The 25,698-nt window shown below is 41.0% G+C and overlaps 3 protein-coding genes across 5 annotated transcripts; 1 reads left to right on the top strand and 2 right to left on the bottom strand.

The window, feature by feature from the left end:
* Window positions 1–145: 145 nt before the first annotated feature.
* lifra (LIF receptor subunit alpha a) lies at window positions 146–10,822 on the bottom strand. Its single transcript, XM_037258712.1, has 18 exons — window positions 10,675–10,822; window positions 7,021–7,162; window positions 6,778–6,914; window positions 6,360–6,513; window positions 5,970–6,248; window positions 5,655–5,781; window positions 5,365–5,501; window positions 5,089–5,231; window positions 4,828–4,981; window positions 4,674–4,738; window positions 4,302–4,539; window positions 4,042–4,224; window positions 3,860–3,952; window positions 3,633–3,782; window positions 3,389–3,526; window positions 3,215–3,308; window positions 3,028–3,094; window positions 146–2,917 (listed from the first exon to the last, which is right to left on the bottom strand). The coding sequence occupies exons 2-18, from the start codon at window positions 7,100–7,102 to the stop codon at window positions 2,261–2,263; spliced, it is 2,898 nt and encodes a 965-aa protein (XP_037114607.1). The 5' UTR covers window positions 7,103–7,162; window positions 10,675–10,822; the 3' UTR covers window positions 146–2,260.
* Window positions 10,823–11,533: 711 nt separating this feature from the next.
* cep78 (centrosomal protein 78) lies at window positions 11,534–21,080 on the top strand. Of its 3 annotated transcripts, none has more exons than XM_037258650.1 (16): window positions 11,534–11,683; window positions 12,154–12,417; window positions 12,504–12,679; window positions 12,953–13,025; window positions 13,097–13,200; window positions 13,450–13,624; window positions 13,712–13,825; window positions 14,097–14,161; window positions 14,304–14,394; window positions 14,929–15,046; window positions 15,211–15,268; window positions 15,346–15,495; window positions 15,572–15,628; window positions 15,768–15,937; window positions 17,459–17,600; window positions 17,713–21,080. In XM_037258650.1, the coding sequence occupies exons 2-16, from the start codon at window positions 12,156–12,158 to the stop codon at window positions 18,163–18,165; spliced, it is 2,208 nt and encodes a 735-aa protein (XP_037114545.1). In that variant the 5' UTR covers window positions 11,534–11,683; window positions 12,154–12,155; the 3' UTR covers window positions 18,166–21,080. The 3 variants fall into 3 exon arrangements, with proteins under 3 accessions (XP_037114545.1, XP_037114544.1, XP_037114546.1); XM_037258649.1 differs by having other exon boundaries at window positions 15,572–15,649; XM_037258651.1 differs by lacking the exon at window positions 15,572–15,628.
* cdo1 (cysteine dioxygenase, type I) lies at window positions 20,608–25,110 on the bottom strand. The gene is made up of 5 exons (XM_037258652.1): window positions 24,851–25,110; window positions 24,135–24,212; window positions 23,580–23,734; window positions 22,308–22,477; window positions 20,608–21,141 (listed from the first exon to the last, which is right to left on the bottom strand). The coding sequence occupies exons 1-5, from the start codon at window positions 24,997–24,999 to the stop codon at window positions 21,112–21,114; spliced, it is 582 nt and encodes a 193-aa protein (XP_037114547.1). The 5' UTR covers window positions 25,000–25,110; the 3' UTR covers window positions 20,608–21,111.
* Window positions 25,111–25,698: the final 588 nt, after the last annotated feature.

Raw genomic sequence — 25,698 nt, 5'->3', positions numbered from 1 at the left:
CAGCAGTTGTTTCCATGGATACGCGACAACAGAGTTGAGCGTGCAGATGAAGGCTCTCATGGGAAGGGGCGCAGTTTTTGAAGCCATCTACTCTAGTTTTCTTCCAAACAAATTTCAATAAACACGAGGGAATAACAGACATGTAGCCAGAAAAATATCATTATCATTTTAATTGATTTTACATGAGTAACAGCTTGGTGTTAACATTTAGCATTTTGTGTGTGTGGGGGGGTCCACATTTTCATATTCTATCCACCTGACTCTTCCTCCTAATCATCTTCAGGAATTACAAACACAAGAATACTCTCTGATAGATCATCAAATTTAAAGCATTTATAGATAGCACATTTAGTCATAAAGTCATGCACAGTATTAGTCAATGTTAGTTTTTCAAGCCACAGGAGCTTAAACCGTGTAAGGTATCGTGATTTTATAGTGTTTGCTCACACAGCATGCATTCGTAATTCAGAAGGAGCTGCAGCAACCTACCTTGATATCATCTACACAAGCGCGGTTTTTGTTTTTTTTTGCTTTACTCTGGATCATATCAGCGTGTAAACATGTGACACAATACTGTGAAAGCAGACTAAGCTATCATTGGAAGACTATCACAATATATTGAACTATTAATGACAAGCATCTGTTGGTTAAGTCTGTTCTATTTCCTATCTAACAGAGCCAAAAGGATACATGTACACCACATATTGTTTAGTATAAAACCTTATCTGTGGACACAAATAAACAAAAATCACGTGACATACGCTGCCTCGTTGGAAACGTTAGCTTTCAAAGGGGAAAACAATGTGCAGCTATGTCTAGATCCTCAAAACTATACGCTCTGTTCCATATGATCTCATATCGGCTCGGACAGTCATTTGACCATCCGCTGTAGCTTTTGGATTGAATCCAGTCAATCTGTATTTCTTGAAAAACAAGATCAGCATTGCTAAATGAAGACATTTTCCTCAGTAGTCAAAAAAGGACCGCCTGAGAAGTAGACCAACATAGTCTTCCAGTTCCACCCACGTTAGTGTATTTTTGCTACCGTTCCTGTCACAGTAGTTTTACTTAAAGCTTGTCGACTGTAGGCACTGAGAAAGTTGACTTGGAAATTAACATAATTTCTCTAGTATATATTTATGCAAATGAATATCAGCGGATAATTGGAGCATGACACAAATTGTGGAACGGTATTCCTATCATGAGAAATATGGAGACGACTAAAATCTCCAAAGTGAAGTCAAACAATATGCAATTGCCAGCGTCATCCGTCTCAAACATTGTCCATCTGTTGTCATTTCTAATAATGCATAATTTGATTGAGTAGCTTGCAAGGCAGTCTGTGAAAGGTGACATGGTGCAAATGACCGGAAGCATTACGATGCATTCAACTCGAACACTATGATTGACTTCCAAAGTTCATTCTCGATATTGGCGTGGAAATTCGCTGACTCGCAGGTAATATACTGTACTACATGTAATAAAGAAAAAACTGGCCAGTAAAATATTTACAAACAAACTAGATGAAACAAAAAGACAAATGTAAACAATTAGGAACACACCCAAAAAAAATCAAAGCATTTGTTCAGTACATGACATTGAAAACGTTCTAGCTTATATCATCAGTGTCACCATTCAGACAATTCCAGAGCATAAAAAAAACTTTCTGATTGTGTGAAAAATAATGACTCATTAAAAGTGCATAGGACATCATCTCATGAAAGAACTCAAAAGACAACTCCTTTTGCAGTGTTTCAACAAACACTTATGGAAATGTTTGGTTTGATAATTAGTACTTTCAAACTCTAGTGATTTGAAACTCACATCACAATGCGTAAAACAAAAGAAGTGAAACAAAAATTGAAAAGCTGCTACACTGAAACAGTGCCGAATGCCCACAGTCATGAACAGAGCCAAGAGATGAACCACATTTCCTCAAATAGCGGCTTCAAGCCTACTCCAACTTTTTTTTTTCCACCTTCACAATGACAGATGCAATTATGCGTCATGTTGGCTAGACAATAAGCGTTGCATCGATGCCCCGCCCACTCTCATGAGGAAATAGTGGCTCCCACTTGAGTTCAGTCTCGTATTATTGACCTGCTGTCAAACTGCTCCATCAAATGAAGATATTTTGTTTAGCCTGATGGTTGAAGCTTTTTGCAGTTTGCACACAATGTCACCGATAATACTTACTTGTGAATGTAAAAAGGGGGGGAGGGGCCAACCCATTGGCTGAGCAACTTCTAATGAGAGGATATCATGGTTTAGCAGATGACAGCAGGTTGGTGAACCAGCCGGCCGCGGAAGCAGAGAGCGGGCGTTTCTCTTCGCCGCGCTCCTCTGACTCGCCGTCAGGGAGGAGGAACTGAGTGGAGGCAACGGAAGTGGGCGAGCCCAAGCAGGGCGCCAGACGTTCCTGCTCTTCGGCCTCCCCGGGCGAGTTCAAATTCCAAGAGCTTTGGGGTTTGTAGCCTCCGGAGCAGGCGGCTTGGGAAGACTGCGGAGGAATCGGGAGCGAGTTGTGACTTGCAGGTTGCCTCTGAGGGCGGTAACCATCTCCGCTCGCAGCCATTCCAAACTCGGCGGAATCCCGTTGATCCGTGTGGAAGCCCAGAGATGAGGCTGAAGTCTGGATTCCCGTGTAAGTCACATCCGTTTGCCCGGAGTCCATCGAAGACGACGAAGAGTCCGAAGAGTCCGGGGAGCGTGGCCTTACGGGGCGCTCGTCAATCATTTGGTTGTAGTAGCGTAATGACGCTGGCTCATCTGTGTCGACCGACGCGTCTCCGATTCGATCCGCTTCCTCCTCATCCTCTTCGGGAATGACGACCAGCACTCCTTTGAGGGAGTCCAATTCGGGCTTTTCTACAACATGGACCAGATTGTGGGGAGATGGCCTCACATCCAGCGGACCCTAACGGATTCAGTCAAAGATCAAAAAATGTAAAACAGGCGAAAAAAATATATATAGCCTACAAAATCAAATTGATTTCATCTATGCTAGCTAGCGAGTAGGACGCATACCTGTGTCCTGCCCCAGTCGTCGTTCAATTTCGGCTGCGGTATGTCTGGACAGAAGGCCGTCTTTACCCTGATGAGAACAAAACGGAAAAGCAACAGCCAATACGTCACTTTCAACTCAATGGCAATATTCAGGTAAAGAACTCAAACAAAAAGTGTTTCAGCAAGAAAAGGAACTGCTCCGACTCACCATTTTCGTTTCTTATAGCAAAAGAAGGAGGCGATGGACAATAATAAAGCTAGAGTTCCCAGAGTTATCAGCATATTCAGGATGAGCCAATCATCTTGAAGGAAGAGAACCAAAGGTGATTTTAGTGTGCAAGAATATTTACAGGGAGTAACAATATTTGGAGGATGCACATACCCAACTGATCCACTCTGATGGAGATGGTGGCGCCTGTGTCCTCGCCTGCTGAAGTGAAGGCTTTGACTGTGAATTTATAGGTGCCTTTGGAGAGACCCTTCACTGTGTACTTCCTGCTTTCTTCCCCCGATAGATTGGCTGCAAGGATGGACGGGGCGGGGAACACGTTGGACAGAAAGAGCACAAGAAGACATTGCGGTAATGTCGCTGCATTCAAACACTGTCGGAGGAGGCCAATATGTACCGAGTAGCACGAGCTGGGAGTCATTGTTCAGGTAAATATTGTAGCCCAAGATGTAACCTCTCCTGTGGGCCTCAGGCATGGCTTCCCACGTCAAGAAAACATTGGAGTCCTCCTGACGGATGGACAGGTGGGGGACGCTTCTGGATGGAGCTTAGGTGGGGGAAACAATTACAGTTGTTAAAAATGTAAAGACATTTTGAAAAATTCCAAAGGTCAGTCCCACTTACCCAGTTCCTGCATGTAGCCCTGCCAGTACTGAAGCAGCTCCGAAGAGCAGCTAAACAGGGAGATGTTGTACTTCACACCTGGCCGGAAGTTGGCTAACAGAGACATTGGTTTCAAGGACAAATCCCAAAATGTAAGAAGGATTTTTTTAATGAAACTTGTCAAACCATTTCGCTTGAAATACCTGATTCGATGGAAGCATTGGTGCTTCCCATTGCCAGCTTGACCCACTCCAGGTAGCAGTCCTGCTGGCAGAGGGCGTCATGCCACTCGATGACATAACCGCAGCTTGAGTTGCTGTCGTCTTGCCAGACCAGGGGGAAACCGCCGTCCATATAAGCCACCCTGGACTCGATATGACTCTTATCTGGGAAGAAAAAGGAAATAACATTGTGGCTATGTGATATATATATATATGTAACCTACTAGCTACGACATACGTACCTGCGACACGTAGAGGTATGATTACACTTGCGGGTGGCGAGTAGCCAGCAGCGTTCTTGGCGGTGACGGTTGCCACGACTTGGTCGTCGTTGGTGAAGGCGGTGATTCGCGTGACGTTGATTGGCAGCATAAAAGTGTCCGGGGGAAGCGTTTCAGTGTGCTGCAGGTTCTCTTTGGGGCTCCAGAACGTCACTTCGTAAGACGCGATCGGACCGTGGCTTTCTCGGGCCGTCAGGGGCTAAAGGAGGCAAGGGTGAGCAAGAGGAAAAGTTTGTTTTCTATTTCCGATGATTATAGTATACAAACCAGGTAACCCTCTGCAAGACTAGTTAACCTGTACATAGACAGCTGTTAAAGTAATTATTAAATCACCTTCCATATGATCTGACCAGAGTTGTCATTGTTGATATGCATCCACACATCAGGCTGATCTGGAACTGTGATGAAATTTGAAATAATGGTTAGTTCACAGTTTGAAGAATGAATAACCATTCACTTTATTTATAAACAAGATAGGGATTCTTACCATCTATATTGGTTTTGAAAGAAAGAGGTTGGCTCCAGTTTCCCCACTTCCAGAAATTCTGCTGGGCCCCACAGCGTACTTTAACGCTGTACCCTTCATTTGGATAAAGCTCCGACAGCCGCACCGTTGTCAAACCGACACCCGTGTATGTGCGCTGGACATGCACATTTTAAACAAATGTCATAAAAAAAATAAAAATAAAAACGTCGACCATGACAAGACGCAATGGTACTGTAACATCAGCAAAGGGAAGAAACTGACCTTTGTTTTGTTGTCGTGAAAGTTGAGCTCTACCTGGCAGACAAGCGGCAGGGAATAATAGGCGTCATTTCCCCACTTCCACCGTAAGGTGGCATTCCAAGCATAGACGACAGCGCTCAGAGTCGCAGGTGCCACTGGGCGCACTGGGATGAAAAAATGGGAGTGATTAAAAAAAAACAAAAAAAAACTTAAGAGACATTGACATTTTATCTTTGAAATTTTGACAGTTCTAAGTATTCAGGTGATCTGCAATGCGGCGGGGGCGGAGTCACTCACCTCTGTGTCGGATTTCGGCAGAATCCGAGATGCTGTCCCGGCCGAGAGCATTCGCAGCTTCCAGCGTCCAGTTACCCTCCCAGTGCTCCGCACTACAAGTCATCAGATTTTCTCCCAAGCCGGCCTTCTGACATTTCCTACAAAAATAAAATGAACCACATTAGACAGTGAACTGACATTTGGTTGAGACAAAATACGTTCTATTCTGGAGGTCAACTCCACTGTCCTCTTTCTTTGCTGGATGAGCGTTGCTTTAAAATTTGACGTGTGCAACGGTACGCACAAAGTACCTCTTATTCAGCGAGTAGACGGTTCTCCGTTTGCCGTACAGTCGGGTGTCCCGCGCTTCTTTCCACTGGCACACGGCAGATGTCAAATCTCGAGTCTCGCAATGAAAATCACTGAGCAGTGGAGGATCTGGGGAAATAATCGTAAAGTATGTCTTGTCACAATGTGACAAGAGAGAGCCCCCAAACATTTGTGTGTCAAAATGCTGAGCTTGTCATAAAGTTAAATAAGATTTAAAAGGGCCAAAAACTAAACTCGGTATCTACATATGCTGTGAAGGTTGCGTCACGTAACCCCAAATTTAATGATAAACTCACATCCAACGAAGACCGCGGTTCCTGACAGTTTGGTCTTTTCGAGGCCATCCGTGCAGACGACGTTGGTCCCCGTCCTGTTGGATGGAGCCTGGTGAGTTACGGTGATGCTGTAACTCCGCCGACTCAACCGTGTGGCATTCATGGCCGTTTTGCCATACTGCACGGAACCAAAGACCCCCCCTTCGGCCACGATGCAGCAGAACGTGGTGCTGTCCCCCGTACGCACAATTCTTTCCTCAGGGTACATCTGATAGTTGGCAATGGTGGGCAGATCGTTGCCTGAAGATGGAGAAATAATCGGAGGGCGAGGATTATTTGAGGGCGGAGAGATATCGAGACATATTTGATGTGTTCCAGTACAGAGGAGGCGTGATATCAAAGCGGTTTGACCTTGAAGGATCTGCGTGCTGCTCCATTCACTCGTCACCGCCCCCCTTCGGGAGCGGATTCGGACAGACAATGAGGTACATTCCAGAGGTTCCGCTGAGGTCCAATTCCACTCGTACCGACCGGTTGTTTGGTTGAGAGTCGCTTGCACTTGGTTCTAAACATTAACAATGGCACATTATTAACATGAAGATTATTAACTCAAACTGCCTACGACGAATACATTCGTCGATGGCAGGGCATTTCTAGACAACGTCCCACTCAAAATTCAGAGGTGTCAATTTAACCTAAAATACAAGTTTTTGGAAAGGAGCGTATACGTTGGCAAGATATCACTGTATAACACCTCAACGCCATTTTAGAAATGAGACAGGCAACATAATTCAAAATAAGAATGAAGAAAAATTTGAAGATCCCTCACATAGAAGACTGTTTCATTGAGTTCCGTCCTGAGGATCATGACATCAAACAACGTGGCGCTACCTCCCAGCCAGGAAATGGATATTTGCTGCGTACGCATGTCGGGCGTCACTTTTACCTGCTGGGGTACGGTTGCGTCTGACGGGAAACAGAAAGCAAAACACTTTACAAAAGCCCAATGTGTGTTTTGTGTACAGAGTTGATATTTAACAGGATTGTTGAAAGAAGTGTGGAAGGTTTTTACCATTTTGCGCATGAGTGTGTACCACTGAGAGGAGACAACAGATGAGCCAGACAGGCCACCGTCTGGTTTGTAACTGAGGCATGGCGGGTGACTCTTTGTAGTCCGCTCCACTATGGCACCACCATGCTGTTGGCAGAGCACCCTGTGTGAAAAAACAAATACAGACGTGTAAGCCAGTGAAGTCATTTATATACACTGTATAGTTTGTTTTGAATGAGCTGGAAGTTGGAGAAATGACCGCCCCTTCTTCCCGGCACGTCAACTTTTTTTTCCATCTTGTCCTAACTGGAAGAGCCATCGCTCAACCTCAGTGGCACATGTAGTAACCAAGGCACAGTGCAAAAATAAAATTTTCCCTATCCAAAATTATGTGTGTGTGTGTGTGTATAGTCAAAGTCAAAGTCTGCTTTATTGTCAATTACTTCACATGCCAAGACACACAAAGAAATCAAAAGTACGTTCCCACTATCCCACGGTGACAAGACATAGTACACAATCTACATACAAGCAAACAACACAAAAAAACAAAAACAAGAAGGCACAAACAATGAATAAATATAAATACACGTATATATGTGTGTGTATTTTTATTTTTTTTTACTTCACTCGAGTAGTGGCGTATCTGAAGAATCACTTGTGACTCCGTTTTTGCCTCGCAAGGCAAAGAAAAAATATATTACTGTAAATCAAGTTGCTCAACAAGGTCACCAGCTGCTTAAAAATGCACCCAAAACAGACAGGAACAAACACAGAGCTGCTGGAAAAAGGGAGTACAAACAAGTCAGCATTACGGATGACAAGAAGCATTCGTGAGGACGACCTGAACTTGACGAACCTACGTGTTTATGTAAGCGATTCTCGGATTTGTTGCGTTCAACTGTCACATCAGACAAGCTTGGACATGAACGATAAAAACAACATACGGGTACTACTTAATCCATTATTGCAACACAATCCATGCCTGCACTAGGACTTAAAATAACGAGTTTGTGATTTATTACATTTGAAATACTTCAAGCAGCACCTTCAGATAAAATTCGAAGCCACAGCTCCACATCAATGCAGCTGTCTGAACTTAGTGTCAACACACACATGAAAAGATCTCAAAGCAGAATCCGCTTTACAGCCTCCGTCCGCCACATCCTACGAGCTCAAAGTCGAGTGATTGGAAGCTGGACAGATTCTGGGAAATGCACCCAAGAAACTGATAGCTAGCCTCCCGCGTACAAATCAATACTTGTTTTGAGGGGAAGCCGCAATGAACGCGACCACAGATGAGGCAAACAACAAGAACGTGGCCGGCACTTAAAAACCCAGCCGGGAGCTTTATTTGTATGCTGGTGGTGTTCTAGTTTTAGACTAGACTTTTTTCCTCATCTCACCACCTCGGTCTTTTTCTTTTGTCCACGGACATTTAGAGCTACGGGAAAATATGTCGAAACGCTGTGTGAAATGGAGGACTGTAAACATTTCTCAGAACCCAAACTGGTTTAAAGGCCTTTTTGTCCTGTCTTTTACCATGAAAATCTGGACAACAGTAAAACCTTGTGACCACCTCAATGAGTTTCCAGCCTTTTCATTCCAGTCCCTGAATTTCCACTCACTTAGCCATGTGTATTTATTTGGTTATTAGGAAATGTTCAAAAGTTGACTGTTATAATAATACCTTCTTCTGTAAGGCCCTTTAAAAACTAGAAGGTGCATTTGCATCCCATGAGGTGACCATCTAACTGCTTATGATGAAAATGCACGGAAGTTTAAAAAAAAAACCCATCTTCAACAGTTTCCCGAGCCCTATTTTTGGCGCTGCAGTCGCATCCTGTGTGGAAAAGGTTCACCCGGAGTTAAGCAAGCAACACATTATAGGTAAGCAAAATGCTGAATGGTGAAAAGAGGTCGATCTACTTCAGTAGTTCCAATGTTTTGTAAATCACACCTCAGAGGTGTAGCACAATCGATGAAACTCCAATATATGGGCGCAAAAAAACCTGACAAGAAAATCTTTTGGATGGCTACGTGTTGCGACTACGAAACATGATCCACAACTTCGATTGTGACCTTGGAACTAGAGAACGACCGGATGCTTTAGGAACAAAATAAATGAACAGATGCGTGGGCGTGTGTGTGTGTGTGTGTGTGAAAATGCCAGTGCTCTGACATCACTAGCGAAAGGACATTCAGTCCAGTGTGTGAAGTTGTTAGACTCAATCAGTCCTTCCTTCCTTCCTTCCTGTTCGCTGTAGTTTTTTATGCATTTTACCCAACAACATGTATGATCAATTACGGTTTTTCGTTCATTGGCTTTTTTTGTTGTTGACATGAAGCATTTTAAACTGTGTTCCTTTAAGAAGGCTTATCAAGCGTTCTCCTCATCATAAACCTCTCATGTCATCTGATATGAACATAGCGACAAGTGAGTGGGGAGAAGAAAACCACGAGCCAGTGTAACAGGAGCTCCCGTCTGTAATGGTCATTAACTTCTCCAAGTTTCCATTACTGCAATATACCACACTGCAGCGCAGTATAAAACAACCTCACTGATTCGGTGCAAACAGCGCGTACATACGTATTAGCATCACATATGTACTATATCTCATGAAGTGCTGGTGGGTGCATTAACGTATGTTGATGTGATTAATATTTAAAGATTTAGAACTGCTCAACATCAGCCAGTGAAAAACAAACAGACCTAAAAAAAATTGATGTTCTCATTAAATAAGCCCAATGATGAAGCAGCATAATCCAGCCTGAATGTTGTCATCATAGTACCTGAGGGACAAACTCAGCTCTGGTTCTCTGATTACATTGAAGACCGCACATAGAAAACCACATTACATACATACAAAAAAGAGATTCGACGAGTAACGAGTGCTGCGCCACTGGAGCTGGAAAGGTTTGCGCACAGGCACCTGGGAAGTAGCCAGGAGATTAAACTACTGCCGCGCCATCACTGTTGTTGATGTGGCTGTTATTTACTCTTATCCCTGTCATTGTTCTCTTATCCCTCCATCCTCAAATGGTCATGCAACACCTCTATCCTGTTTTCTCTATCTGTCCCTTTTCTCAGTCACTCCATCTCAACCCAACTTGCTCAGCCTGCCCCACCACCACCACCACCTTGCCTCTGCCAAGTGCTTGCTCATATGGGGAACAATCAGTTTCTGTATATATGAATTGTATGAGAAAAGTGTCTGGGAAGTTTCTGTAGTAAATTGGTGCTACATAAAAATAATTGAAAATTGAATTTAATATCATTAATTAAAAACAGAAACGTTTTTTTTTTCATATTTCAACGTTCATAGGACAATTAGCAACATTTAATTTTTATAATTTTTTAACATGTCAGAGAAGCATCGTTTTAAAGGTTAGCATTAGCATTAGCCAGTGGTCAGCAGCAGAGTCAGAGTCTGTCGTGACGTCCTCCATGACATTTGAGTTTCGTCAATTTTCTGCATTGACATTGTAAATACTAAATATATCAGAGTTGTTAAATCGATTCAAATGTTGTCTTGTCCAGAAACAACACACACGTATAGGAAGGCCAACAATGTTTGGGAAAAACCACACACACAAACAGCAGGCCATCAACACAAGTACATCCAATGATACTTCGGTTAACGATTGTTTTGAGCTCACCAGTCACACGAAAATTACCTTCTACGTCGCGACAAATCCTTTTTGATGTGGTCACTCGGATAATCCAACGAGTGGCGCGGGATTTCTATGGTTCTGATGTGTTACAGTTGTGGGCCCGTTCTGTCTGGTATACAATCCCAATGGATGGGAACAGCGTGGGTTGGGATTACTGGGACCAAGTGTTTTTGATTGGCGCTCAAACGGACCAATAGGATTCGACAAAGACAACCCGGGACCGCAAGAAGGGCGTTGTCGCGGTGCGTTCTAATACAACTGGAAAAGAGAGATATTACCTGGAAACGACACAACTCTTAACCAGATACAGCAGAGGCTCAAGTTTTGAGTCCAGGCGTGGTGAAAAAAATTCTAAGGACCTCGACCTACTTCCAGGGCGTGGTAAATTACCGAGTAACCCCGTGGCGACAAGTAGTTCAGAAAATGAATAGATGGATGCTGCTGCTCCCTTCAGGGACGTTGATTTTGTGGGATACGGGGCGGCTGGCTAACAACATACTTACATTTCTCTAAATGTTGCCCTTGGAAGAAGAAATTTGGACCCCCGGACTAAAGCGACATTTCCCATTTTCCCATACAGTATTTCCTTTTTATCTGCAACAAGAAAAAACAAATTCTAGTAGTATTTCTATGATGGATAAAGTGTGGATATTAAAATATACACTTTCTGGAGGGGCGCATTACAGGTTTTGCGTTTGTTTTTTTTTATTCATTGCAATTTCATTTTTAAGAGGGGAAATTTTGATTTAAATTGGAAATCATATGATATTTACTGTATGCAAATTGTTGGGAGCCGAGTTTAGGAGCGCCCGCCAAAGGCTGTGTATTGTAGATAATAGGGGGCGCTCAAGTGCTTTGCATTGTTAGCAACGACCTGATTACAACGAAGAAGTTAGAGTCACGATTTTTGAAAGACAACTCTTACCGTTTTTTCACAACTATAAAGCTGTGAAGTTTCCAAATACCTTGGCAACGCCACTTAAACAGCCGAAGTTATTACTTGAACGTTCAGGTATGTCCAAGTCTAGAATGCTGTCAAACATCAGATTGTATGACAAAAGTAACGGCGTGAGATTTACCGTTTAGCATTGATTAGCTGCGCGTTGCTAACAACAAGGTTTTTTTTACGACAGTTGCTAGGAGGCTAGCGTTTTTCCCTAATGGGTTCTAGTGAGAAATTAATTGGAGCGCTTTCGCAGTCTGTTTTACTGATGGTACTGATTTTTGTAAAATTAAATTTCCCCCCAAAATGCGATTTATTTTCCAGACTCTATCTATCTATCTATCTATCTATCTATCTATCTATCTATCTATCTATCTATACACACATAATATATATATTATATATTCGATCTATCTATACACATAATATATATATATTATATATTCGTGGTGTATTATTGACTGTTGTGAGGTATTTTCTGGAGCAACCTATAATCTGAAAAATACAGGATTATGATCAGATTATTTTCCCATCCTAAGGAATGGTCCATGAGAGTGTTGAGATTAAGAAGCGGGGTGCCCATGACTTCATGGAATACTACACCTATGCCTGCACCCAACAGAAAACCATCCCCCTCTCTATTGTTAAACTCCATCTCGACAAAGGCCTTTTAGACTTCAATGGAGACAGGGTCAAGTTAACTGATTGGCCTCCCATCCTGGACTCTATCTTTATCAATAGGCACCTTCACCATATTGCAATTACTAGCACCTACCAGACAAGCCACACTTGTGCAGATGCAGGTAAGGTTTAAAATAGAGAAAAAAAAAGGACATTGAGTTCTGGTGAGCCCAACTTTGCATCTGAACCTCTGTTTTTATTGTCACAGATCGAAGGTACTACAAGCCAGTGTTCAGGAAGAAAATTCCATCTATCCGTTCTAAAGACACGACATTCAAGTTGTGCAAAGTGCTGAAGGAGTGTCTGTCCCTTTCTCCCAACCTGAAGACTTTAAAACTCAACGGACTCCATCTGAGGGAAAGAGACCTTGTCAACTTGACACAGGTAAGAATGGACCACGATTTTCATCCAAAGAGCACTTTTCTATGCAACACATGTAGACAGATAATATAACAATACTCTCAGACATATATTCTTTATCCTTTGGAAAGAATGACTAATATTACTGAGCCTTATAGAGGAGTTGTGACTGTCTCCATGTATATCTATATGTCCATATTATACTGGCCCTGGGTGGCCAAGATATGCACACCTAAAGTAGCAACACAATGTCCACTGAATATTAGCGTTCGAGATAAAAGCTATGTCCCATTTCAGGGTGTAGCAAAAAGTGTTTCCTTGCAATCTCTTTCCCTGGCACACTGTCCTCTCTCAGATGACGGCTTGGAGGGTAAGTGGTTACTTATTTGTGGTGATTCTTAAATTGGAGTACAGTGTTGTCATTTTTCATATATCTTTCAGTCATTTGCCAAAGTGTGAAGTACTCAACAAGAATCAAAGAAATCGATTTCACAGGATGCAATATCACATGGAGAGGAGCTGAGCATCTTGCTAACATCATCCAGGTGAAATTTGTGATTTACTTTAATGTAGCCTTTCCCTAACTTTGTAAGCCACATGCAGCCTTCTGTTTTGGCGCACCCTCGTCCAGCCAGCATACAGTTTAAAAAAAAAAAAGTCCAACCGGCAAAAGGATCTCAACATTCTTGAGTACTTACAAATGGCTCGAGTGTTTTTCAAATAGTTAATGTCAATGTATTAACACACAATAATGAAGCTGTCAGTCAGACGATGGTATAAACAATGTGTTTCAGCATCAAGGAATGCAGAGACATGGCTCGGTATGGGCACAATCTTTGCGCTATCAACAGCCAAAATTGGAGGCCATGGGGGGTCTCCGCCGCCTCACCCTCAACTGTAACACTTTGATTGGGGACCTGGGTGCTACTCGTCTTGCGAGTGAGCTGGCCGAAGACCTTTGGCTGAAAGGTAAGGAGATGAAAAAATAATGATGCTTTGCATACTTTCATATTTGTATGATGGTATTCTAACGATCTTTCTTTGTATTTTGAGCAGCTGTAGACCTGCAGAAATGCGGCCTCTCTAATCGAGGAGCTTGTCATCTGCTGGAGGTGTTGAAGACAAATTCCACTCTCTGCATACTGGATATCCGGAATAACCCTTTAGTTGGTAGGAAGCTGTCATAAGTTAACTATTTTTTCTTTTGGTTGTGCCATGCTCCCAATGTAATTTGCATTACATTCACTGTCACTGTTGGTTAATGTCAGCATGGGGCAAAATGTAGAAGACAGCTCTGCATCATTAGGCAAATCAAAAGACAATTTTGACAGATGTGGCAAAAAAAAAAATCATTAAAAAATAGCACAAAACTAATTTTCATGACTCTCCATTTTCACATTTCGGTACTAAAGCATATGTTTTTTTTCTCTTTCTGTTTTAGACAATGCCCTAATTAAGACTATAATAGAGAAAGTACTCACAAAAGCTGAAGCACAGACACCAGAGGTGAGTGAATGCGTTTGGCCAGTGTACTACATTTATGAGGTAATATAAATAAATGGTTTAGAATAGAATAGATCTTTATTTGTCATTGTCACATGTACAACGAAATTTAAATTTCATGTTTATATTTACATGTTCACCACAGTACTACTGGATCACTCCTGCCACCAAAGAGCAACAGAAAACTGGTGCATCTAAGAGACGAGTGCCGTCCAGGGCATCCACAGAGAAAACAGGTACAATTTACTCTTTCTACTCAGTCGACACACACACAATTACTGACCAGACCTTTTGTAAGTGGCCCGATAAAATGCTTAAGTCATACTTGTGAAAAGGTTAAGCAACAACTATGTTATGTGACTTTGGTTAAGTTCTCATGGGGTACATAAAATGATGTTTGGGGGAGAGGCGCGGGCTCCCTCTAGTGGTATGAAACAAAATCCCTGAATTAAATTGTTGTATTAAACTTTACGTACTATACATTTCTATGTAGTCTTTAAACCATTTATTTTGGTACAACTTTCATGTAACTTTAATGTGCACTGATGTTTAAATACAGTTGTTATCTTGTATTTAAGCAGAGTGTGAATATTCAACGTGGCTTACAATAATAGTAAATATAGTTTTTAGCAGCAGAAACTGCCTCATATTTAATTTAAAAAAATGTATCTAGAGATAACCGACCCAACTCTAGGCGTGACTGTACCGTTTGCTGGCTTTAACTTTAACTCCGCTGTCCGCATCATTGGCCTGTTACGCTCTTGTTCCAGCTTCTCAAAAAACAACTTCTGCTGAAGATGAAGGCTCAGTTGTTGCTAAGCTTCAGCAACCCGCTTCCCGCTGCAGAAATGCGCCTCGTCATTCCGCCGCACGGGCTGGACGCCAGCGGTAAGGAGACTGTTGATCCAGTTCATTGGTGTTAATTTAAAACAAATAGTTGAAGACAACAAGGTAGGAGGTTACACATTCTGAAGTTACAATAAAAGAAGCGAGAGAAACCCAGCTTAATACTTGCAGCCCCAAAACTGACGAGTTGCTTTTGTATATTCCAGAGGTTTTCCTCCTGCAGATGCAAAAGAGCACAGTTTGCAGTCAACGCAGCAAGGTCAGGTATGGGTTTTCTGTTTATAGTTCGTATGACTCGTTTGCTGTATTGTAGTTCCAACACTTTTCTGACCCCTTAAAAGGCTGCGTCCAATGTGAGGGTAACATTTGCGTCTGATTCGGAGGAAGAGGAGGACGGTGATGAGGAAGAGGGCCCGGCAATTATGATGAGGGATCCATCTAATGAAAGCCAACAGGACAGCGGCATTGCACGGCAAATGGATCGTATGCAGGTTAGCCACATTTAGCCCTAGATGAACAGAGAACTGTTTTTTAATTTTACCACTGTTTATCCTGCATGTCCTGCAGATGGCGCTACAGGAATGTCGTTTGAGATTGGGAGAGGAGCGCAGGGCCAGACTAAAAGCTGAGTCTTTAGTCAGAGAGGTGCTTCCAGATAATGTTTTGGATAAAAAAGAAAGGAAGCTTGATAATGGCATAGTTACACTTATTAGCTAAACAACATCTCTCAAATAATTTTCTACCCCATCTTGTTTTCATTCAGTTTGAGTTGGAGAACGCTCGTCTCCGTGATAATAACATCTCCCTGTCCAAGGCCCTCGCGACTGAGGGCTCGCCAGACCGCAGCGCCCTGGAAGACGAGGATGTGCTGGAGAGCATCGAGCGCTCGTTCGCCAAGTTCCACGCTTTCCTGGATCTCGTCAATGACGCTGGGTGGGTGACACAAATACCCGCTGTTTGTGTTTCCATAATGCTCTGTTATTGCGATTGAGTGATTGGACAGGGTCTTATAGTCTGCAAACAGTCATGCTGACTGTTAATCACATTGGTTTGATTTTATTTAAGTATGAAACATAATTTTGCTTATAACCCTCAGTGTTAGGAATTAGCAACTCATTTATTTGATAGAATAGATGGACAATACTGGATCAAATTAGGTTCTGAAGCAGATAGAGTTGGACGTTCAGTTCTAGTTGAATCCGTCGTGAGGGCAGGTAGTAAAATTGTATTTGAGGTGGTTTTAGCTTCTTTTTTTTTTGGTAAGAATTTTACTTTTACTTTGTTTGGCGAACTAAGGGAAATTCCATGACCTGGTCATAATAACCTTGAGAAGGAGCAAACATGTAGGTCACGTGGTTTAAAATAACTCCATTCACTTTTCAGCTGCTGTCTCAAAGTGAAACTCGGGCCACCTAATCTGGGTGGGGTGGCTGATCGGTCGTTTCCTTCCTCGTGGGTGCAATACCTCATACATATTTTTACCGTCCATCACTCAGTGATAGGTGAATACGTAGAATGAAAGTGAAACCTGAAGCCCAAGGTTTCTTTTTCATTTTGATGCCTCTTGACTACAATATATTTTTCTTTTTCTGTCTTTTCTTTCTGGGGACCATGAAAAGATTAGGCTCTATATCTCACTCCTTTTCATGTGTTGATGATCAGAAAGTCATTCAAATGCCACAAATCCCTGCCACTGATCATTTATTTGTTATAAGCATGATAAAGCTACCCTGACTTAGCAGAACTGTGAACCCTTGTTTATTGCTGAGGGAACATTCCAGAACCACCTGTAATAGGACAAAATCCAAAACGTAAAGAGGTCAAATGAAAAACAAATTAAAAAAAAGACACAACTTTCTCATTTCAGTTCTTTCCCTCCCACATGCTTTCAACACATTTCAACTTATTAAAAGCTATTTTTCAACATTTTCCTGGCATTAAATAAAAGGCTTATAGGCGTTTTACCAAGAAAGTATACCGTTAAAATAAAAGAATGGTCAGAATTCCACTTTATCACAAAAATGGTGGTGAGGGGGGAGCATTTTATAAGATTACCTTTACTGGTTATGCCCTGCACTTAAATTACTTTCATTTTGAGCAATTCTATTTGTATTTCATTCCTTATCTGGTCTTGTGACTTTTATATTATTTGTTTTAATGTGTCATTGCAGGGTGATGACTTATTAAGGAGAGACAATTCCAATGAGCTTCTTTATTATCTTTTTATATTTTGTCTTACGCAATAGTGTCATACCCTGAAGTTAACTTGTGTTTTCCAACAATAATGAAACAAAATTCACTCCTTTTTATCCATCTTACGTCTTGCTGAAACAAAATAATTCAGACACACTATTTTGAAAATGCAGTCGAAAAACCTACCTGATGATTGTGTTGGGCACATTTTTGAGTCACAATATAGCTTTTCTTCTATTTCACTATCATGTTCTCACTTAGCCTAGGTCAGATAGCATCTATGGCCGGCATTGACAAGTCAGATTTCTCGCCTTTGGGAAGACCGCAGCTCTCTTCCACTCTGGGACACGTGGGCCAACTGAATGGAGTAGCATCCGGTCAACGTCATTCTCGTGATATTCAGGTGCAAGATTTAACATTATACTTTACAGAAATGGCTTACAAATTATTTCATTTCACATTTAGTAAAGACTCAAAATGAAAATTGGTGAATTTTTCCTCCACTTTCTCTTTAGGCCGCCAGGGTTAATCCCAATGACATAATGACTCCCAAATCTCCGGCCTCAAACGGAAAACGTGATCATCGAGATGGACTGCTCCACGTGACTGTCCAGCAGGATGCCGGAGCACAGGTGGATTTAAGTGTCATAAGAGAACAAGAGCCAGATCAATTCTCTAAACCTGAAACCCAGTATGACTCTGATTCAGACCGCAGTTTAGCTAGCCAGCAATCCCGTCGTGAATATTGTCACAATCCGGGAATTCGCCCGAGCTTTGTCCTCGGCGATTCTCCTCATCGTAATGGCTTCAATTCTAGTCACAGCGATTCATCCCAAGGCTGCAGATTGAGCTCAGGCAATAGCATGAGAGACCTTGTAAGTTATAAGGCACACTCTGGGTCAGAAGGGTCAGAGCAGAAGACAAGTCCTGACATTCTGGAGGAGATTACATCGATGGTGGCTTTATAAGCATACTCAAGCAGTGAATATTTGTAACGTGACAGAACCTTTGGCAGATGTTTTTCAACTTTGAAGAAGTTACAAATAGGCATTTCAATTGGACAATCCTTGCCAACTGTTTTTTTTTTTTTTTTCTGGCAAAATGCATTATTTTAAGTTTTGCTATTGCTACTTTTTTAACAGCACTTTTTTACAGCAACAGTTGTGAACATATTCGATATATTTAAACTACTTTCGGTTGTCAAAAGTGCTCACTACACAAAACTAGACAGATTTGTAACAAATATTTGTTCATAGATCTTTTAGTCCTTTTCATTAAAAACAAGCGTAAAAACATGTTGCTTTTATTTTGTTCAGTATAATTAGTTGATAAGATATCTCAGTGGTAGAGCCGTCGTCTCCCACGCCAGAGGTTGGCGCGTCAATCATCAGACATTGTGACAATGTCAAAGTATCCTTAAGTAAGTCAATGAAGCTGCCTGGTGATGTGTCATCAGTATGTGAATTAGGAATCAGTGACGCGCTTTGAGGAGTAGGGGTGTTTTGTCACAGTGTCATGTGATAGTCAAGCGTAATACTACTTAGGTAACTCTTCCACAAAACAATCTTGTCACTATCAACATATGGTGATCGTTTTGATAAGTAAATTACCTAAGACCCCGTACTTGTTTGTGTGTAATAAGACTTATCAAAGTCATCGTTATCATAAATGAGTACAATGCCAGATTCTACTTTGCACTTTTGGTCTCTGTAAGAAAACTGCTACTGCTTTATGGCCGCCGTTGATATCTTGTTGCATTGTGGCGTGAGAACAGTTTTTAAACAGCTGGGGCAACAGTAACCTAGACCTGGCACATTAAAAAAATAAAATAAATATATACTATATATTTAGCCAAAACATTTATTGTCATGACAGTTGATATCACAATAATGGACAGCAGTATTTGTTATAAAATATTTTGAATAGTGGCATGCAACAAATATAAAGCATGAAGTTTATTCTTTTCAGTGTTTAAAAGTAGCCTGACAGACTGTACAATTTTTTTTAAAAAATGCAAATGTCCTTTCACAGCTATTCATGCAACACAAATTAAGATTTTATGATATAAGAAATCTGAATTTGTTGAAATTTTTCCCCAGCTATTTTAATTGGAATCAATGAGCCCTCCGTCTTGTTGAGATAAATACCTAGTGGCATCAGGTCAGATCTCTGAGGAACACCATGATTAAATGGAAATAAACCATGCTGACTGTCTAGTACACAAAATATTTTGGGAGGGACGAAATGAAGGAATAAATAGTGTAAAAACATCAAATAATATTGTATTGATGTTTCATAATTACAAAATGTGATAAATCAGTAGCTTAATTTTTGGCTTTGACAAAAATCACCACTATTTTGCGAAATGTTAATGTCATGCTACGTAAGGCACCAGTATAATACGATCGGTGTTTAAATTTTATTGCATCCAGTCTGTGTCTTAACTGTATTACATTTATTGACCGTTATCGTTTGACAGCTACGATATTTATAGTTGGCTGGAGATACTGGTGAAATAAATCACTGTTCCTTATCGTCTGGTGATAAGACATACGTTTGATCAGCCTCTGTACAGTGTCACATGGTATTCGAAAACATACCCATGTTTTGAATGAATGCTGTCACTTTAACCTTCTGTAAGACCATCCTGGCTGCCAGCCATCCCGTGAGAAATTCAAATACCCCTCATGTCACACTCTGTACTTTTAGCAAACGGTGATGAAATGAGATGACCCTTTTTTCAGGGCGGTGTCCCCACCATTGACCCGTGAGCTTGTACAGAAGCCGTACAGAAAATAAATGGATGGAAATTTACAACATAATGATTAAATAGTATAAGAAAAAAATAGTCATGAGGAAAATTGCATGTTATAGCAAGAAAAAGTAGGTCAAACTTTCTGCTCAAAACAAACTACAGAAATTACAACATAATATCCTGATCTTTTTTTATTCAGTCAAAATAGTCAATTGCTCTTGAAACAATTCCCCAGAGTCTATTAATTTTACACCTATCTAATTGAGTAATAGAGTTATTCACGCTCGCATTTATGAACAATTTAGTCTGACTCTTGAATAATCCTAAACTACATGTTTTCTGAATGTCAGAAGATGGGGTGTACTCTAACAATGCAAGCGTGGGGAGAATGCTGCTGCCACACATTGAGTTAGGACATTATTAGTTAGCATGACTTGAGATCTGGACTGTTTGCTAGTTCGTCACATAATAGAAAATACAAATCTCTATATATTTCGAATATTCAAATAAAACCACTGGGCCAAGTGAATCAGCATTGTCAACATACAATAACTTATGGCTCCAATTCAGATCCTTGCGGGACACCGTAATTAAGTGGGAAATAGTACATGTTTGAATAGCCAAACAAAAAAGCAATCCAAAAACAAAATGCTTGTTGTTCCATTGATCATTTATTGCATCACAGAGATCAATGATTTCACAGGCAACAAAAAAAAAGTAAAACTGCACTACAGAGCGCAATGATTTCACAAGCAACAAATAAAAATGTAAAAATTTTTACCCACACACAAAAACATTTTTCCTTCATCCATCCAGATATTAAGACAACTATATGTGGCATCAATGAACATTCCAGGATATTACAGACAGAAAAGTGCTAAACTGCTAGAGAAATTTGCTATCCATTCATCCGAAGCAACAAGGGGGTGCAAATTTTCTCTCCAACATGCCAAAATGTGTGTCCATTCATGCATTGCATGGTAATCAAAAGTATTTGTCAAGCAGCGAGTGATAAAGCCATACTAATGCATGTGTGTCCTTTTGAACCTGCTTGCAGCTTATTTAAAAAACGACCCATGGTCACTACGTATTTAAAAAGGGAACAACAAAATCAAAGAAGCAAAAAAAGAAAAAAGATCCAGAGTCTCCTTTTGGAAAATTAGTTGTTCTCCTTTGATGCTGTGGTCTCCTACAATACATAAGAGAAAAGTTAGATTTTTCCATAAACCACAATTATAATAAATCACATTTTATTTCAAATATAGTATATATTTTATTTTTATAACTGTGTAATTCAAAGTAGTCTTTTTCCCTGTATTACTTTTTTTTTTTTTACTTCTTAATACTTAAGAAAAACACACTAAAGCTATGGCCTCGTTTATTGTGTACTAGTTCCCTTTACTGCCGCTATCTTATCATTTAGTATCACAAACTAAAGTACTTAAACTCCCGGTGTTGTGGTCAAGGTATACGTTAACAGCTCGTGGGCCAGTCCACCGAATTTGGTACCATTTGCGTCACCAGGAAAATAAAATCAATGCACGATCAAATTAATCCAAGTGTACTGCACAGTGTTTAATAAGCTAAAGGTCTGGCCTGTTAACATTTATTTCTGTGAGACGCGCATAAAAATGTGTCGCAGTCAGTGAAGCTTGTATTGCTTTTAACAACCATGAGAAAAGCTGTAAAAAAAATTACAATTTCCTCTGCCTGTGGAAATTCACCTAATGGGCTGGGTGTTGATACTCTGTGCATTCAATCTGCTGTGTATGCATCTCTTGAATTAGTTAAAATAGAATAAAATGTTCTCTTGAATGTAGACCAAGCCCCGGTGGGAATGCTGAAAATCTGCCGCTACTGTATTCTCCCACAAATCAACAGTAAAGCACTTTTTTTTTTCCATAAATGAGGCTCCTCAGCTCATTTTAATAAAGTTGATTGATGCCAAAATGGCGCAGGATTTCAGTAAAACACTACTTTTGTCTAAATGGCCTCAACTCATTTCAATAACGTTATGTGGCACCAAAGCAATACTACATAGAAGCACAAAAAAAGCCAATTTGTCAGATTTTCAGCAAAGAACGTCAATCTGGTTTGCAAATATGTGCAAATGGTAAAAATGCAAAAGTTTAGTGTGTAACATTTAAGTTTACTTAGTGTTATTATTTTTGCTGTTAGAGATCACATGAAATCTTTCAATTTTGATGCAGGATCCATTGGGTCCTTTTTAAATGTTATTACCTGATGATACTTTTAATTCTATGTAGGTATATTTAATCATTTAACTGATCATTATCCAAACACATTTCCATGAATGTATAAACAATTTTTTTTTTAAATGACAAAGTTGCTTACAAATGGCGTCCTCTCTCCATATTTGCTCCAGAAGGTCATCTTAGCTTCGGCCGTGTGGCTGGTGCGCTGGTCAAAGACTTTGCACGTCTGGAAAGGTGGGCTGTAGAGGTGCAAACTGACCGAACCCTCCGTGTGGCTTACGTTCTCCACACGGTGTAGGCCGATTTTGTCTGGGGGGGGAAAAAGAAAAAAAAAACAGCGCAAATGTTCCATCAGTGAATGACACTGGAATATTGTGAAATGTGGTTCATGGCAGACATTTTCTCCCAGTGTTGGAAACAACGGGTAGATCAGCGGTGACGAAATGTTTCCAATCGGGGAGTTTATACAAAGTCCTCTGTGGCGCATGAGCCAAACCAAAAGGTAAGGAAATAATATTCAGTGGTCAGTGCTTACAGAATATCAGCATCCATCCAATAATTTTTTTTGTAGCACAGGTCATCTGATAATTTCAGGACACATAATGAGATCAAAATTATACTAATCAACATTTAAGTTAAATAAACCAGGGGCAATAAAATTTGCATTGTCAATGTGGAATAACAAAAGGCTCCAGGAGATCTTTGTGGAACACCACATTACACAGAGCTGGAGTCGATACCAACTGACTTTGGGCAAGTGGTCGTGTTAGACTTGATTGGTCGCCAGCCACTCTCAGGAAACATACAAATAATCAGACGCACTATTTTCCCATATATGGACAAGTCAATCTTGGAAAATTTTTGAAATGTGGGAGGAAGCCCACGCTAGTACAGGGAGAATATGAATTATATATTTAAACCTCATAACTGTGAGATACAAGCTAACCACGACGGCACCATGTGATCGCAACACATATTTTTGTGGGTCAACTGTTTTTTTGCTATTTATACCGTTCCCCTTGTGGTTTGTTTGCGTTTTAAGAAGAACTTGGCATTCAGCGTACTGTATATTTTCTTAGCAACACACACATTGGGCAAAATCTATATTTAACTCATTAAATCATAGGATTTAAGATAACAGTATATCGCCATCATTGGTGCCACATTTTTTTCATGTCTTCACTCTTAACCAAAGAGTTTATATTTGGTTAAGAAAGAACAGACATTTGCTACGAGTCGGGTGAGCACGCTTATCGCATACATGCATCACATAACTGCAGGTCAGAGAGTTATTGCCGCAGGAGGAGAGCATGCAGAAGATGTTTGTTCTTTTCACACACACACACACACGACATGATAACGCCCCGTGGAAGAATGCAGACATCTGCCAAAAAAAATGTTTTCTTCTTACCATTTATGTAGGCCACTGAGTTGTGTTTCAGCATCCTGTGTGACCTCTCAGTCATGTCCCCGCCTTCCTCCTTGGGCCAGTCGAAGAGAGTCTCCTTGAGCTCCCCCTGCAGCATCTTCATGAAGCAGTGGGAGTCGGAGTGGTCGTGTATACTACTGCAAGGTGGTCACAGCACACATGCACGTTAGGAGGAGCCAGATTATATTACATATCATTATGTGCCGCCACGTGTGGATCGACAAAAGAAGCAAATATTTACAATGTGGTATGTCGCGTCAAAACTAAAACAAATCCCATTATTGTTTGTGTATACGACATCAGCGGACCCTGCTGGACCAAAAGATTTTTGTAATATAAATCTCATACCATAAGATACCAGTAAAAGGAATTGTAGCAAAATATTGATACGCCTAGACTATTTTATTATTTTCATTCCCCCAAACCTGATGAGCCCGGCATACTAATATGACAGCATAGTGGTTGGGTATCACTATTAAAGGCTAGTATAGATTTACAAAATGTGTTGCACTGCATGCATATCAACTTTCTCCTCACCTTCCTTGGCCTTCTCCCCAACACAAGATGATCAGGTTGAACTTCCCATTGCCTTCATCCACCAAGTTCCTCGTGTATCTGCAAATAAAAAGGCAATCATTAAATAAGGCATTCCACCTCCCCCATTAATGACTTTTCAAACACCCCCCCTCCCACACACACACACACACACACACACATTCCGAGGCAGCTGCGGTGGCTCCCTGGTGATCTTCACGCCACCGGAGCCCAAACCTCTGCACAAACACACACGAGCGGGTGTGTGTCGTTTGCTTACTGTTGATTGGTTAACCGCAAACCCCTCACTACCTCCCCCTTCCAATGGCCATCACAACACTGGCAATGGAACACCATTGCAATGTATTGTGGGTCACTGTGTAGTCGATATAGGACTGATAACATGCATGACTCGAACTATCTTGAAGTTTGAAAAATATATATTTGTTCTTTGTTAAAATCAAATTGTTAATCCAACTATATGCATTCTAAATTTTGAATAACTAATTTGTCATTTAGATCTTAACTGTAATTGTATATCTCTTAAAACTAGCAAAAGAATTAAACAAAGAGCAGAATTTACCTTCTGCAAAAATCTATTCATTGGACCAAATGCAAAGGCACTGACGTCACAGCAAGCGTGCAAAGTGCATCACTGCTCGTTCAAAGAAATTCATCATAAACGATTCATAAAAAATACAAAAAGGAATGAGTTTTACCTGTGTTGATCAAACATGGCGTATTTCGTCCAGTCCTGAGGGTTGCTCTTGTACGACTCCATGAGTTCCTGCACCTCATCCACGTTGATTTGGTTGTCTTGAAAGATCTTACGCAGCTTTTGGATCAGCTCCTGAAGGTTTTTTGCCATCTTTGCTTTTGGGTACGTGTGAGTCAGCAGCACAACTTGTTTGGCGATAAACAAATTTCTCGTCGACCTGCACACCTACTGACTAAGTGCCACTGGGCCCCCCGTTTTTATGCCTTTGGATCATACCATCGTGGAGAGAAAAGGGAACGCCCGTATTGGTGGGGGTGGGTGGGCGGGCTGCGCAAGATTGGGGAGCGACAATTGATGTTTTTACTTTCGAGATGACGGATCCACCTGTATTCGAAACCGACCACATTTCAACAAAAATCCTAAATCCATCTCACGTATTAAAAACAATATTGGACCGGTCCTCTTCGAGTGCTTTTCTACCACGTTGTCACATAGGCGACCTCCCCCTGTCTCCCGGGTCCCTCTCATTGAACTCTGGTTTGGACAATAGCCGTGCAGCCTGTCGGTGGCCCCCACCCCGCAGCCACAACACCCCCATTTAGTGCACTGTCCAACACAAAAACAAAAACAAGCGCGTTTCGCAATAATCAAGAGACATCATCAATCATGTATCATTTATCAAATAAAACCGTGCATTTAGGGGATCATCTTATGAGGAATGTCAGACTGTAAAACTGGTCAATTTTAAAATGAGAGCGATAAACTCAGAGCTCAGTGAATGCTTATATTGTTTGCATGCAACACTAGACTTTCGAACATGCTTATCAAAGTCAAAGTCAAAGTCTGCTT

Source organism: Syngnathus acus, chromosome 9 (genome assembly GCF_901709675.1).
Source record: "Syngnathus acus chromosome 9, fSynAcu1.2, whole genome shotgun sequence".
In the NCBI taxonomy this organism is placed as follows: domain Eukaryota; kingdom Metazoa; phylum Chordata; class Actinopteri; order Syngnathiformes; family Syngnathidae; genus Syngnathus; species Syngnathus acus.
Note: the sequence above shows the minus strand (reverse complement) of the source record. Positions and strands in the feature narration are given on the sequence as shown.

Coding starts and splice junctions, on each gene's coding strand:
- lifra (XM_037258712.1), bottom strand. CDS start 7,102: ATGCCTCAGTTACAAACCAGACGGTGGCCTGTCTGGCTCATCTGTTGT. Junction 5,782..5,969: donor AACCGCGGTCTTCGTTGGAT/GTGAGTTTATCA, acceptor TTATTTCCCCAG/ATCCTCCACTGCTCAGTGAT. Junction 3,527..3,632: donor CTCCCAGCTCGTGCTACTCG/GTACATATTGGC, acceptor CCATCCTTGCAG/CCAATCTATCGGGGGAAGAA.
- cdo1 (XM_037258652.1), bottom strand. CDS start 24,999: ATGGCAAAAAACCTTCAGGAGCTGATCCAAAAGCTGCGTAAGATCTTT. Junction 23,735..24,134: donor TGGGGAGAAGGCCAAGGAAG/GTGAGGAGAAAG, acceptor ACCACCTTGCAG/TAGTATACACGACCACTCCG. Junction 21,142..22,307: donor ATGGAGAGAGGACGCCATTT/GTAAGCAACTTT, acceptor TATGTATTGTAG/GAGACCACAGCATCAAAGGA.
- cep78 (XM_037258649.1), top strand. CDS start 12,156: ATGGTCCATGAGAGTGTTGAGATTAAGAAGCGGGGTGCCCATGACTTC. Junction 12,418..12,503: donor CCACACTTGTGCAGATGCAG/GTAAGGTTTAAA, acceptor TTATTGTCACAG/ATCGAAGGTACTACAAGCCA. Junction 15,938..17,458: donor GATCTCGTCAATGACGCTGG/GTGGGTGACACA, acceptor GTTCTCACTTAG/CCTAGGTCAGATAGCATCTA.